This window comes from Gymnoscopelus braueri, assembly GCF_963280865.1.
Source record: "Gymnoscopelus braueri genome assembly, chromosome: 17".
NCBI classification, from domain to species: Eukaryota; Metazoa; Chordata; class Actinopteri; order Myctophiformes; family Myctophidae; genus Gymnoscopelus; species Gymnoscopelus braueri.
In genome coordinates this window covers 30633585-30649056 of record NC_137617.1, presented here as the reverse complement: position 1 = coordinate 30649056, position 15472 = coordinate 30633585, and the positions used below count along the sequence as shown (strand labels likewise).

The 15472-nt window shown below is 39.6% G+C and overlaps 1 protein-coding gene across 1 annotated transcript; it reads right to left on the bottom strand.

Moving 5' to 3' along the window:
- Positions 1-807: 807 nt before the first annotated feature.
- On the bottom strand, positions 808-14197 carry adam8b (ADAM metallopeptidase domain 8b). The gene is made up of 24 exons (XM_080455322.1): positions 14073-14197; positions 13650-13759; positions 13337-13410; positions 13099-13174; positions 12920-12996; positions 12152-12359; positions 9034-9099; positions 8865-8927; positions 8584-8753; positions 8417-8498; positions 8166-8308; positions 7535-7721; positions 6700-6789; positions 5703-5901; positions 4764-4866; positions 4387-4552; positions 4113-4193; positions 3939-4023; positions 3205-3325; positions 2777-2936; positions 2547-2600; positions 2370-2420; positions 2040-2173; positions 808-1943 (listed from the first exon to the last, which is right to left on the bottom strand). Exons 1-23 carry the CDS (start codon positions 14107-14109, stop codon positions 2051-2053), a joined length of 2526 nt encoding a protein of 841 aa, XP_080311448.1. The 5' UTR covers positions 14110-14197; the 3' UTR covers positions 808-1943; positions 2040-2050.
- Between the last annotated feature and the right edge of the window lie 1275 nt (positions 14198-15472).

Sequence of the window (15472 nt, the reverse complement as noted above, 5' to 3'; positions counted from 1 at the left end):
CCTTGATAGAAGTTTATTCTACACTGTTTCCTCACACAAATCAGATTTTCTGACCAATTGTGGATATGGTCATCACTGTCAAACATCTGACTCGGATCATTCCAGTTTTGAACGTAGCTGAAATGGATTGATGTCTGGAAAGTTCAATCTATATTTTAGCTCAAATGGGGGAAAGTTTGACCAAAGTCAAGGTGCCTGCTATCTTGTTCATTTCGTCCTTTGGCCTCCGGATTTAAGTGCAGGCCATGTGATATCAATCTTTAAATTTTTGTCTCAAATGTAATGGGATGTGATCTTCCCCTCTTGCAGCAATATCTGAAACGAGGTCTGGGTTTCTAGCTATAAAACCTAATTAAACAATGTTAATGAGTCCTAAGCAGATACAGAAGATAATGATAGGGCCTCACACTGGGAGTCAGTGTCTAGTTGAGCAGAGTTCTGACTCATTGCCGGCCTGCCAGCCCATTTCCTTGACTCAGAAGAGAGCCAGAGCACCATAAATCTGGATTAACTTGTTTGCTGATCTCTGCTTGCTATACTGGGCGAGGTAGTAGACATGTTGCTGGATGAATGCCTGTAAAATGATGTTTGTAGTAATCAAAGCAGTCTTTGCAGATATTGAATTTGCTGAAAGGATTTGCATGGAAATGCCTGCTGGGCAACTGCACATAACGTGAATCATAAGACCTGTTGAGACTTAAGCTTGAGTTTTACTTGTGCACGAGTGTCACACACAGAAAATGGCAGATCTACAAGCTCACACACCCGTGTGCATCCAAGTATAAATCAGGCATTAATAGATGGCAATACGGTAGTAATCGGTCATAATTTATTACAAAAGATAAAAAATACAAATAATACTCTCCTAGAAACATGAGAAATTCTTGGATGAAGTTTGGTTTTACATGAACAAATTGTGTTATCAGCTGTCGCAATGTGCATAATTCATCATTACTTCCACAAGAAAGTGCATGTGAGGACAACCTGTTTTGTTCAGAGGAACAACACTCTTTGAGTATTTACCTAATTTCAATTGAAGTTGCTTCCACGAGGATCATTACAAAACATTCAATTAACTATATATTATTCCATATAAATATAACATTTATGCACCATTAACATGTATAGGCCTATTACTGGTCAATAGTCAGAGTACTGTTGCACAGGTGATATTGTTTGTGGTGTATTCTCAGGAATCCTCGCTACTCAGCCTTCTATTTCCTTCCAAGGTATGAACCTCATGGCTTTTGTTCTCAAAACAAACAGCATCAGGCCCCTTGGCTCTAGTCTAGCCCTTCCTGACTCAATGACACTGAACTCTGTGAAACTTGAAGGATTGTATATCCATTTTGAAATGAATTACAGCAAAAATACAAAGGCCATCCGTACAGTGCAGTAACAGTAATACAAATTGTCCCAAACTGTATGTACCACTCATTAGTTTTCAAGTACTGTTTAACATAAAACAAAAGAAATGACAAAAGAATGCCATCAAAGGCATAGAAGTGGCTTTGTACGTATTTAGCGCAGACATTAAATAAACATTCAAAAGGACACAATTTTATGTGAGCGTCATTTCGCTCACCCTCACAAAAGTGCAATAAGATAACTTAACTTAAACAATGGTATGCTCATTTCAAAGGGAGTTAACCCAATGTTTTACAGACGATAACTAAAAAAGAAAAAGAAATCCACATGACAACTGTATCAAGCAGTTCACTGCAAGGTTTTTTTTTTTCTAGCCCAAACCACTTTTCCATAGTGGTTGGGGAATAGTTTTCCAAGACCCACTGGATCTTGTATCATCAAAGACAGTCTCCAAACATTTACTGAAGCCTTGGACATCCGAGACCTCTTCAAAACACAGACTGAAGTTTTCCAAAGTCCTGGGCTCCAGTGAATCACTATTCTGAGCCCCTTATCATGCCTCACCCTGAGGTATTCTGGAACACACGAAAAAAAATTAAGTTAAAAATGTATCACCACAAAACCAAAAGTCAAATGCCAAATCTACGAAAAATGACAATGAGATGCTGTACCCTTGAGAGTTTCATGTGAGTCTTGGAACCTTTGGCTTTGCTGGGGGCACAGGAGGAGTGCGGGGATTGTTGCGGGGATTGGCTGCAGGGCTGGGCTTCACTGGAGGTACAGGGGGTGGATTGGGTTTGGATGCCTTTTCATAATGAAAACCAAGGAACGGAATGTTAGTGGAATCACAATTCAGGTGATGAAGGCGGCTCCGGTTAGGCTGCAATGTATCCATCAGCAGTCAGCACTATAATAATGTAGATACTGTACACATGTAAGTGTGCTAGTCATTCATTCCGGAGACGACTCATGAATGTTTTCTAGAAACCAAGGTGACTCACCTGCTTATTATACAGAGGTGGCAAAGGTTTGGATGGAGGTAGTGGTTTCGTCTGTGGTAAGAGGAACAAAAAAATGGCAATCAAGATTTAATTTTGATTTATTCCACTCGATAATATAGATCTTTAGTTAACATACAGTGCATTTGTGAATGATGCAACTATAGAAACCTGTCTTACCGGCACAGTGTGAGAACTTGAAGTAGCCAACTCTGGAGTAAACGTCTTAGGTGGCTGAGAAAGAAATGATTATTGTGAAATAGTATTGTGTAATAATGACACTATCCACTATTCTCAGGAACCTGATCTTACTGATGTTATCAGTAAACTAAATAAGTCATGTAAAATCCCAGAGTGCATCTTGTCTTACAACATACTGTGACATCACAAAGAAGCTTATTGTACTGTACCTGTGGAGCGGCTCTGCTGGGCACAACGGTAACCATCAGAGGAGTGCAAGCTTGTGTCGCAGTTGACTCCATGAAAGTTGGCGCACTGATCTGAGGTTTGCCCTTAGTGCTTCCCTCTTGGAACATTGGGTTCAGTTTCCCTGGGGCAGAGTGGACTTTCCTGAGTGAACAGAAAAGACGCTTTTATGGGAAGTCAAAATGTGGTTTTGAACATGTTGAGCATCGACCACAAATGTGGGCACTGATCCAACGTGTGTGTGTGTGTGTGTGTGTGTGTGTGTGTGTGTGTGTGTGTGTGTGTGTGTGTGTGTGTGTGTGTGTGTGTGTGTGTGTGTGTGTGTGTGTGTGTGTGTGTGTGTGTGTGTGTGTGTGTGTGTGTGTGTGTGTGTGTGTGTGTGTGTGTGTGTGTGTGTGTGTCATCAGAATACCTTTTAGAGGTGTAGTTTTCCCTCTTTTCTCTTTTGCAGCACATGATTACTGCAATCACTAGAGTAAGCACCAAAAGGATGGCCACTGCTGCACAGACTCCAGCTATCACGCCGCTCTGGTCTGCAGAAATAAGACATATATAAGCCTAATACGCTCCAATGAACCACTTAAGGTAATTCTAATATTGTGAAAGCTTTTCCAACTTTTTGTACGTCGGGGAGGCTAGAGGCCGTTTTTCTACCCTAATGAACTATAGAGTCCATCTAATCTAGTATAGTAAAATAAGATAACCAGTCTGATGAAGCATTTAATGAACTAGAGATGCCGGTGTAGCTTTGTCAGGAAATAACATAATTGTTGTCATTCCAGCGATTCTTTTCAAGGTAAGATAGGATTATCTCTGGGAGTGAGTGTACACTCAGATCTTACTGCATCTCAGATCTCAAGTAAGCAGTTAACGTCCATTTTCTAATGAAAAGGGAAGGAATGCTTGTACCCTGAATCATCCTCCCACTATAGCTTGTTGAAAGCATGATTTAGTATGCAGGTATTTTTTTCTGTCAGTGCCAAGATTCAGCAATATTATTTCAGGAAGCTTTGAAGCAATGGGGATTTGTATCAAAATTTCATCATGCAGTTATACTGTATATTGATGCTTATCTTCAGAGAGAGCGTGGGAATTTTATGAATTATGTGTCGCAATTGCCTGCCAATGAATAGTCGGTAGTTTTACCTTGAGGTAAGTCTGCATACTGGACATTACAGTAAGGTGGAGCCCAGCCAGGTTGACAGTGACACTCCTCCTTATGATTACATACCTAAAGATAAAAGTAGAAATGCAAGACTGAGTCGATGCAACTTGGGTCTGGTCATGTCAAATTGAAAGTTATCTAATCACACAACTCACCCCTTTATTGTTGCATTTCTTGGCACATTCGTCTTTTTCACCATAAACCGCGGTACTTACGCATTTGTTCTCAATGCAAACCTAGAAACAAAAAAGAAGTGTGAGTGGTTAACCCAAAGCATTTTCAGTATTTTTTAAAAAAGAATGAAAGATATTTGACACATTTTAAAAATCTTCACCAACAATATGGACCCCAGGTTGAAAATGGTTAAAATATATGAGAAATGAATAGTTCTACATAAATTTCACACAGTTTTCCCGATGTAAATGTTACCTTGTTCACTCCACACCTGGCTCCAGTTGGAACCATGTCAAGGTTCCGAGTCTTGTCGTCATCCACTGACACAAGGCAATCCCCCCTGCCCACCTTAAACACGGCCCTTTTCCCTGTGATGGAATCTCCTCCTCCCTCACAAAACACAGATCCACACTTTATATTCCTGCAAAAAAAGGGAAATAAATGGCATAAGTTAGCATAAGTTTAATCTTAAACAAACTGTTTGCTTATTAAATTACTCTACTCAAGTTTGTTGAGTAGAATAATTTCTACTCATTTGATTGACACGTGTGATGCGCATTGTATTTTCTGTGCTGGCCAAGTGCCATGTTGTGTTTTCAGCACCGATGCAGGGAGCGATACGTTTTACGTACGGTGTGCTGCAGGCGGTGTAGCCATATTTGCTTCTCCCACAGTTCGCTCCCTCTCGCCCTCCTTTGTTCAAGTAAAAACAAGCATCAGCTCCAACTGTAGCCCCTAAAGAAAAAAAAAGAATTGTCCTGTCAGAATATATGGCACGAATCACGATCAAAGAATATTTGAGAAGATATTTGAGAGTGACATTTCAACACTTATTTTTTTTAGATATTTAGAAACTCTTTACACTTGCAATACAAGTGCGTTTTTTTATCGTGTTCTGCGCAATCCATTATGTAAGTACAGTACTATGTTAGGAAATATACAGCAACAACAAACATTGTTTCTGACAATGTTTCCCATAGAACATGGACCAATAAAAACAATCAGTTACCCCATCCATAGAACATGGACCAACAAAAACAGTCAGTTACCCCATTTGACACTAAAACACTATTGACATACTGATTTCCTCACTCCACTCCACCTTACTGATGGTACGAGATAACTCACATCCACAGTCAAGGTCCTTACACACCGGGGCGATTTTTTCATGCGAATAATACGTTTTCTTTTTTAAACTTATAAAGTCGGAGCGGAGCGAAAAAAGCGCCTTTTAATTATTCGGAACGAGTCCGGATTTTGCGTATATTCGCATATTCACCGGTGTGTAAGGACCTTCACAACGGCCATTTATCTATCATACAAATCACATTACAGCAAATGACCACTACACAAGGATTGTCCATACTTAGTCAAACTGACCCGAGTTGGCAATGTACTAGGTGTGCAAATTTTTCCCTCAACACCAAATCTCTTTGCCGAACATACCAGATCTACAAGCTCACAATGCACCGCAATGCAATACAGTGTGAGCTTGTAGATCAGCTATTTTGGACGATTGACGATTGTCCCCCCCCGGAATAGTGGTTAACCTGAAAGTACAGGCCCCTTACCTGATCCAAACAGCCTCCAGCACTGTTGTTGAAGTGTGGGACATTGACCGTTGTAGCAGAAGCCCTGGCCACGGTCATTGCACGGTTTCCCGTTCATCTCAAAGCTGTCTTCTGGACAGTACTCTGACACTCCTGTGCAGTACTCTGGTAGGTCACAGTCACTGCTGGACTTCCTACAGACACTTCTTGTCTGTTTCAACTGTGGAGAGCAGGTGGTTTGGTGAAAATAACACATAGTTAGTTTAACACATTAGATGCTAGTTGCACAGTGAACAAAATTAGACAGTGAATTTGTATGGTGTTTCATTACTGACACCACCTCTTCTCTTGACCTTGAAACACTGAGGAAGGATGTAGTTTCATAGAAACACCAGGATATCGCACCCTGTTTCCTGTTATTGCGCTGTGACATTGCACTGTGGTTGCTAAAACCACTCATCTGCCCTTCAAAGTAAATTAACTTTCCCTGTAACTGTCACTGTTTCATAGCCAGCAATTATTAGCCCACAGGGTGTGTCTGTACTCTGTACGATTGGGCAGGGTTCCTATCCTCTCTATGTGCTGAATTCTACTGCAGACAACACAGTCCATAGTCACCTCTTGGCAACTGCATTGGTTACACAAAATAATATCTATTCACCTGTTTCCTAGGCTGTGTGTTTTCCACTTCCTGTCGATTTCATTGGTCATCTGACCAGTTTCATTGGATTTCATTGGATCAAATCGACATGAAGTGGAAAACACACAGCCTAGGAAACAGGTGTATATATTTTTTCAATTGAACTAAAGTTCGTTTTTTAAATAACCTACTTTTCAGTCAAGACTCAAATTGTGACACACATATCTTATGGATAGGACCCATGATGCCAAGACTACATTTTCCAGCTTAGGTATACTTGGGCGTCAGTTGGCAAAAATAACTTGACACGTATACATTTGAGTTAACAGTAAAAGCTATTGATTAATAGGGAACAGGGAAATGGGAGTGCTTCAGTACCTGACAGTTGTCACAGCATTCTCCATGAGCACAGTGGGCTCCCTCAGTCAGGCGACAGGTTGAGGCATCACAACAAGGGTTCTGACATTCCTGAACACACGACAAAACCCACATTAAATCACACCGCCAAAAACCAAAGCTATTCAAATGTTGGCGTGTATATTTAAAAATCCTTCTGCATCGATGTACAACTCATCCAATTTGCGTGCTCTGTACTTAGACCTGACAGCAAAGTCAGTCAAATAAAACACAAGCGTCACGCTCGGGTCTTCCACACAAGTGACAGCACTGCAGATAACTCTCTTTTTATCCCCAGAACACCATTTTTATACCAACTGTGGATCGCCTTATCCATCTTCATAATATACACCAGTGGTTTTCAAGTCAAAATCTCAAGGCACACCTGAATAGTGAAAACAGTAGATCTACAAGCTCACTTGCAACGTGTTTTGAGCTTGTAAATGACCTATTTTCACAATTTCTTATTTGTGAACATATATATATATTTATTTTAAATACTTTATTAGCGAATAAAAATGCTATAACTAGGGACGCCAGGTTGAAAGTGGTTAGGGTATAATTAGAATGTAATTGATAACAATGAATCTGTATTGGGAAATGAGTGCACACAAAGTACTGATAAAAATAATTGAAAACTTTTTGTATAGTTGTATTGCAATAATAATTTGTGGTTAACACAAAATCCCAAGGCTCACCTGGACTTGTCTACGCTACCTCTACCAGTCAGTCAAACAAAATGAAATCTCTTAGCAACATGTTATGTTTAGGTTCGCAAAAACACTTTAATTACATGAGGCTTTTCTGTGAGCTTTACCTCCACGGTGCCACAGTCGCACTCCTCTCCAGGATCAAGCAAGGCATTTCCACAGCGGGGGCCCACGTCGATGGTCCTTACAGAGGTGGGCTTCAGCAGACAGCTGGGCTGAGCTCGCTCCAGGAATTCAGCCAGCTGCTCCTCACTACAGCCACTGAAGAACTCTGGGAACGCCTGATTTCCTGTCCTGAAAGGTTACACAAACAGTCTGTGAAGAGATTTCAGCTGTGCAGAAAATCCAAAGTCCAAAAATCACCCACTCTCATGTAACCTTCATTTAACCACTTTAACCACATGAAACCTTACTGTATATACTTAGTTGACCAGTGTACCCTAGTGTTCTATTCCTGGTCTGACCCCCCCCCCCCCCCCCCAATTCGATTCGATAGCCAATCTACAAGTTCACAACGTGTTTCAACGCGTTGTGAGTTTTTAGAACATTTATTTTCGCCGAACGTTCGCCTCAGAATAGGCTAGGGTTCATGAGGTTCAGACAACAGGGCTGAATAAAAGAATAGGACACATACACGTATTCATGATTATTATTAAGTATCTGCATGATCATTCAAAGTGTGAATTATAAATTTGTCCAATTCCATTGGATTTTTCTGCTTTGCAGTGACTGCCTTACCGGAGCTTATGTGCCATGATACAGTCCTGACTGCTAAACGATGAACCGCACATACAGCTTGGAGAATCATGGGACAAGCCAAAATTGTGTCCCATCTCATGAGCAATGGTGGAAGCAAGGCCAATAGGGTTCTTGTGGTGATCCTGAGAGGAGAGATTTAAGACCAGTTACTTCAAGGAAGCAGTCCGTAGTTGTAGGGACACTGTATTATTAAATAGCAATATAAAGCATTGGTAAAATGTTAATTATACCTGATTGATTCCTCCTGAATTTTCAGTGCACATGGCAAACTTATTTGCCAATCCGACAGTATCGCCAATAAAATCGATGCCACTGTTTTGAAGAGAATAATCAAAAATTAGGTCACAGCGTGCGGCCAGACTTGTATTTCACCAAGGTTTGTGGCACTGAAACTCACGTCACAAATTGGGCATTGTCGTGTTTCGTCCTCTTCAGAAGATCAGTCTGGCGCCAAAGGAGAAATCTGTCCAGAGTAGTTTCTGAATCCAAGTCCACATCAAAGTAGTTGTGGTCCGTCCAGATCTCCAGGCCCACCAGCATGATGCGAATGTTCAGGGCTCGATACAGCTGCAGCCAGGGAGGAGATATAATGCAGTTCAATGAAGACGTTAGAAGCAGTTAGCTAATAGCACTGTTGGCACATAGCCAGACACTGCAGAAACTAAATTGAAAAGCTACCTTGTCAATATGATTCACAACTCCCAGCATTCGAGCTTTGGTCTGGCTGCCATAGCGCTTATACTGGAGGTAAAAAAAAAAGAGAAGAGAAGGCAAATGTAGAATCACATCATCCCTAAAGTACACAGATGAACTTGAAGGCTGTGAATAATTATGTTCAGATATTTACCTCTGCATTGTCCACCACCAAGAACAACTCAACAAACCGCTGAGGCCCTGCAATAGGTTTACTATTCTAAAAGCAGACACAAGGAAAAGTCTCGTTACAATACTGTATACAGATATTTACATTGACATGTCGACGTCTTACTGCCTGCATTGTTTTAAATCAATTCTATCATTGCACTATTGAAAGCATCCTCACAGGAGGCTTAATAGCATTGTTTGGTAACTCAACTGAAAATTATCTGAGGTTATATACAATTACAATTTAGGCATTTAGTAGTAGACGGTTTTATCCAAAGCAACTTACAAGGGCAAGATCAGAGTAAATGGCATGAACAGGCATGCAAACAGGTTGTGGGGGAAAAAAACACGCTTTACAAGGATGCATAACGCGAAGACAGACCGCTAGGGGTTCTGGGAACAATTCCTGTCTCTCTGGGTAGAAGGCTGCTGGCTACACTGTGTCATTATGACATCACAGACTTTCTTCCTGCCAGCAGTCTTCTACACAGAGAGACAGGAAGGGTACACATACCCTCAGACCACTATAGGCACGCATCACACTCTTTGGCTTTGAGTTGGCATGAATCACACTTCTGCTTTGAGTAGGCATGCCACACTCTTGCTTTTGCCTTTGAGTAGCCACACATCATTCTTTTGTTTTGAGTAGCAACATATCAGTTACATGTCAGCATAGTAGCCAAGCTAAATATATAAATAAAACCTAAATATGAAACATATGTGAACAACCATCTGCGTAGTATAACTACCATCTATCAAAATAGGCGACAAGAAGGGATTCAAGGAAAGAGGAGTGCTGTATAGGCCCTATAGTATAGGGGATGAGGTGGCATCTGAAGTGATGAGTTTTCAGACTGCGGTGGAAAATGTGTGTGAGTGAGTCTGCAATCCTGACTGTGAGGGGGAGTTTATTGACTTTATTCCACAGCTTGGGAGTTTGGGAGCCAGGAGGGAGATGAGTCTAGGATGCTTGGAGCATTGGGCAGGGTGTTTTAGGTAAGGGACCAACACATTTCCTGTAGCTGATCTACATGTGAGTAAGGGGTGTGGGAATGGATCGTGTCCTGAAGGAGCGTTGTGCGCCATGCCCTTGATTGCCTTGTAGGCCATCACCAGTGTTTTGTAGAAACAGGGCCAGTTAAGGGAATGCAAAAGGTATATTTTACTTTACTGTAGTATTTCCAATTTTTTATAATTTTACTTCTACTCCACTACATCTCAAAGGCAGATATTGTACTTTTCTACTACAATTATTTGAAAACTTTAGTTACTAGTTACTTTGTAGATTTTGAGTATTATTACAAAACCACTTCAAACCTATACTGTATAATACAATTTGAAATTAGCCGATCTACAAGCTCACAACACATCACTTTGCGACGCGTTGTGAGCTTGTAGATCTGCTATTTTCAAAGGATTTTTATAACTTTTAAAACATATGAAAACTTGTTGAAATCGGACCTTCTGCATAATGAGTACTTTGACTTTTGGTACTTTAAGTATATTCTGATGCCAATACTTTTGTGGTTTTACTCAAGTAAATTTTGAATACCGGACTTGTACTTGTAACATATAGGGTATTGATACTTTTACTTAAGTAAAATTAAAATAGTACTTCTTCCATCACTGTTAACACCTAGCCCTTTTACTGAATGTAGAATATTGCAGGTCACTTCCAGTATTTTATTTAAATGTTATGTTACTGTCAGTGTTGGGATGTATACATGTACTGCTGCATTTAATTATGTTATTTAATTATTATAGGCTATGTTAGGTTGTATTTTATTTTATTTCACTCTGGTATGTTAATGTTTTGCTATTTAGTTTAGTTTATTTAACAATTAAATGCTGTTAGTCATGTCATGTGCAATCTGGGAACCCATCGGCAAAAAAAAGAGGAAGAAAATGTTTTTTCCTTTGAATAACATCCATGTTCTGCGGTAGAAATGTTGTTAGTGGGAATGAAAACACAGCAGCACCACCAGAAAATGAGGGCTGAAGGTGAAGGAAAGTAGAGGGGCCGGCATCCGGTCTCTACACAGGGAATTGGGCAGTGAGTCAAATTCAGAGGAAAAACTTTTTTTTTTCATTTTTGGCTGATGGGTTCCCAGATTGTGTCATGTCATGTGTAACCCAGGAAAGAGATAGTGCTACATTGGAATGCACAGTTGTTTAATAGGCCTACATGACAACTATAAACTATATTAAAGGTTTATTAAAGGGAACTGATAGTTATGCTTAAAGCACAAAAAAGGAACAAAGTCCATAATCTTAATATTGTATCCCTACTTTTATACCTGGTGTATATAATTGTTTTAAATATTCTTCACTAATCATTGCTTCTTAATGGCAATACAATTTATGCAGCTGCTGTTATGCGTGTGTGGAATAAGCCTCCCAGAAAAATGCCACATATGTTTTTACACCTTGAATATGAAATAATGTTATGGCCTTTGTCACCTTATTGGCTAGGAGACTTATCTTGATGAAATGGAAATCGCCTGACTCTCCCTCCCATTTTCATTGGATGAGAGATATCCTATATTTTCTTAAATTGGACAAAATTAGACTGTCCCTGAATGGTTTTGCCGAAAAACTCTGTTAGGTATGGAGTCCTTTCTTCCGATATCTACAGAGCATAAACTTTCCTTTCATTCCAGATTAGGGTATTGTATGAGGTCTGGTGGTGTAGTGTTATTAGGGTGTCATGACAGGAGTGCTGTTTTGCGGATTGCACTGTAGATTTTCTGTATGGTTCAGCTGACTGATGTGTTTTTTTTTGTTTAAGTTCCTGTTTTTGGCTTTGTGTATTGCTGTTGTTTTTCTTTTACTTGTATCTTATTTCTTGTAAGTCTTGTAAGACTCTTGTCCTTTATGTTTTCATTTGGGGGGAAAAACTAAATAACCTGTAACTTTTTTCTTAAATTGGGCTATATATGAGGCAATACAATGATATATGTTGTTGATATGTAAGCAAACAATGCTTCTGTCAAAATCCAATAAACAAAAGAAAAGAATATGAGCTAATGTTATGATGCAGTAATCTCTGATTTCCAAAGCTACATTATTAAACTGAAGCAAACTAAACAGAGAATACCTACCCAGGATCTAGACTTGTGCAACCCAGAGAGCTTAGGGCCCATGTCCTGGTCGTTGTCATAGACGGTGGTGGTGTTGTTGGGAGAGGAGCCACAGCTGGGGCTGCCACTGACTTTGAGCTGCTCCTGTCTATAAACTGCATGGTCGTCATCGTCACGGTCTCCCAGGGGCTCTATGAGGTAAACCTGCTGCTTGGCTCGCACAAAACCACTATATAGACACAGAACGACGCAATGGAAGACACATTAATGAATAGGCTACTATATGGTTGTTTCTTTTAGTTTAACCATTTAAACCCCATTATGGGTAACCGGAGTCCCTCGGGGCTCAATACTAGTGTCTTTTCTGTTTTCTGTTATTGTGGGGAAAGCTTTCGCTGAAAATAGCCGATCGACAAGCTCACAATGCGAGGAAACGCGGTGCGTTGTGAGCTTGTCGATCTGCTATTTTCAGCGAAAGCTTTCCCCACAATACCGATGCTGGGGTTAAAGTGGTTAATTGAAATAGATTAACATTTATTATGAATCTGCTTAATCAAAAGCATGCAAAAAGAATTGCCTTCAAACAGCTCAGGCAGAAAGAAAGAAATCTCTAAAGCTCTAAAAAACAGCACCCAGGAATACATCTTAAACACAGCAAGTTGTCAAACAGTCTAAGACAGTTAACATGGCACTTCACAAGCAGATACAACAGCAATGTGCTGCCTGCCACCAGAGAAATGCCATACAAGCAAAGTTCAAGTTTACAATGTGTTGTCTCTGAATTCTTACCTAATCCCAGAACAAATCCCCACACTAACTGATGAATCCTCGATGCCCTCAATATGACCATGATAATAGCAGTGATCCTAGATAGGATGAGTGTCATATGTTAATTAAAATACATTTAAAAGTAATTAATATATTGCTGCAATAAATCTTATTGGAGCTTTCTCGAGTCTCAGTCTCACCTCTTTTGGTGATCTTGTAACCCGTCTTCCATCTTCTGAATAATGTGTTTCAGTGTAATCTCTCCCTATGAGATCCCTGTGACAGATGAAAAAGATCTTTTGCTGTGCCTTTTGTTTTTATGTTACATTGACTTAGTCATTTGCTTCAGTCAAAATGCAAATATGAGGCCATGACCATGTTGGATTGTAAGTGGTTATCAAATTAAATTATTACAGTTTTATTATATATTGATCTTACCTATTTTTTTCAAGACGAATTCTATGGTTCCTTCCTTCAATTGTCAATTCATATCCAATAACATCAGGATAAATCTGCAAAAATATTGTTATTAGAACTTAATGTGCATAGCCTACGTTCTTTTTGATCAGTTTAGGCTTTATATATGTATGGCTCTGGTACACACAGCGTTAGAATTCTTATAGTAGGCCTAATTTATGTAGTAGCCTATATCTAATCAGCAGAAGAACTGACTCCACAAGGTCTACAACACCAGAAAAGCTGAAAAGATAGACTGGATGTCTCATTCAATAATGTTAATTGGGTCAAATACCTGGTCTGGAGACAGGCTCCTTGTGTCTCTGCCGTGCAGCCTGTGAGGTCTCACTACATCATAGCGCTCAACATGTGACAGCATCCGCGATGAGCTCCGTACGACTGAGACTGGAGGGATCATCATCATACACAAATAAATTAGTCTAAATTTTACTTTATCTTTTTAATGTTTACTTACAATTTAATGTAGGCAGGTAGCTTAATGAACAAGCGCAATGCCATAATCGCCATATTTTTTTTCCTCTTTTCTCATGCACAAATTATAGGCAAGCAACTAAAGGCAACACTAATTTAATTGTCCATTGTCCAACTTTAGGAATCCTCCTGCATTGTGATTCTCTGTCACCAGCCCGTAACGCCTGGAAGGAAAGGAATAGTAAAGTTTTTGTTTCGTTGTGACAATTATTGTCATTGAACTTACCCCATGTGAGCCCTAGTAAAAATATGGTGTATCGCATTATGTTGCGCTCTGACTGCAACTCAACTTATAATATCTATCCATAGATGTAAGAAACGCTCTTATCAAGAACTGTAAGCGGCCAAGCCTTCCTTTAGAGCCCCGCCCCGCGGGGCTGTCCAGTAAACTGACGTCACGTCGGTCCCTTATCGTAGACTCGCATATTACCGGTAACGGTCACGGTTGGCCTGCAGTTCAGAATTTCAGATGATATACCGCTGATATCCTTATTTTTTAACTCTATGCTGATATCCCAAAGGAGTGGACAGTGGTGTAAAGTAACTAAGTACATTTACTCAAGTACAGAACATTTTTTTAAAGGTGTTTTTACTTTACTGGAGTATTATATTTCCAATGTTCCACTCTACTATATATATAGTAGAGACAACTATTCCTACTTTTACTCTACTACATTTATTTGAAAACTTACTTGTTACTAGTAACTTACTAGTTAAATCAAAACCACCTAATTGGAAAAAGCGGCACTCCAAAATAAATACTGCAAGACAATGGCTCAGATGTAGTTTCTCATTTTATTGCGAGAAGGCTAAGGCGTTTCGGCCGTAGCCTTCCTCAGAGCAGATTAGATTAAAAAGACTTGACTTTTTAATCTAATCAGATTAGATTAAAAAGACTTGACTAGCTGAGCACCCACTGCCTGAACTAAGAAGGCATCCAGAGGAAGCGCACCGGTTTTTCTTACTTATAACTTACTAGTTACTTGGTAGATTTTGATTATTACAAAACATACAGTAACCATTTCAGGCAGCCCTATATTTTTCATCCTTTTTAGTTGACCTTGTATTTTGAACTGTACTTCCCATGTGCTTTTTCTCTCTGCAAACTTCTAAATAAAGTATTCAATCAATCAAATTTGAAAATAGCCGATCTACAAGCTCACAATGTGTTGCAATGTGGCACATTGTGAGCTTGTAGATCTGCTATTTTCAAAAGATTTTTATACACTTGAAAACTTGTGAAATGGGACAGTCTGCATAATGAGTACTTTCTACTTTTGGTACTTTAAGTACATTTTGATACTAATGTTTGTACTTTTATTCAAGTAAATGTTGAATTATTGACTTTTACTTGTAACAGTATTTCTACATTGCAGTATTGATACTTTTCCTAAGGTAAAAAATACTGTGAATACTTCTTCCACCACTGCCTAAGGAACACAGGCACGCTGATTGTTCGGGCCAGTGGTTCTCAAACTTTTTCATGTCAAGGACCCCCAAATTGAAATGTTTTAGCAACAGACCCCATTTGAAAAAAAATTGTGCCAGCCTGCCCCCAATACTAGATTTGTTGTTAAAGTTAAAAAATATTCCAAATACATTGGAGTTTTTGAAAATAGCCGATCT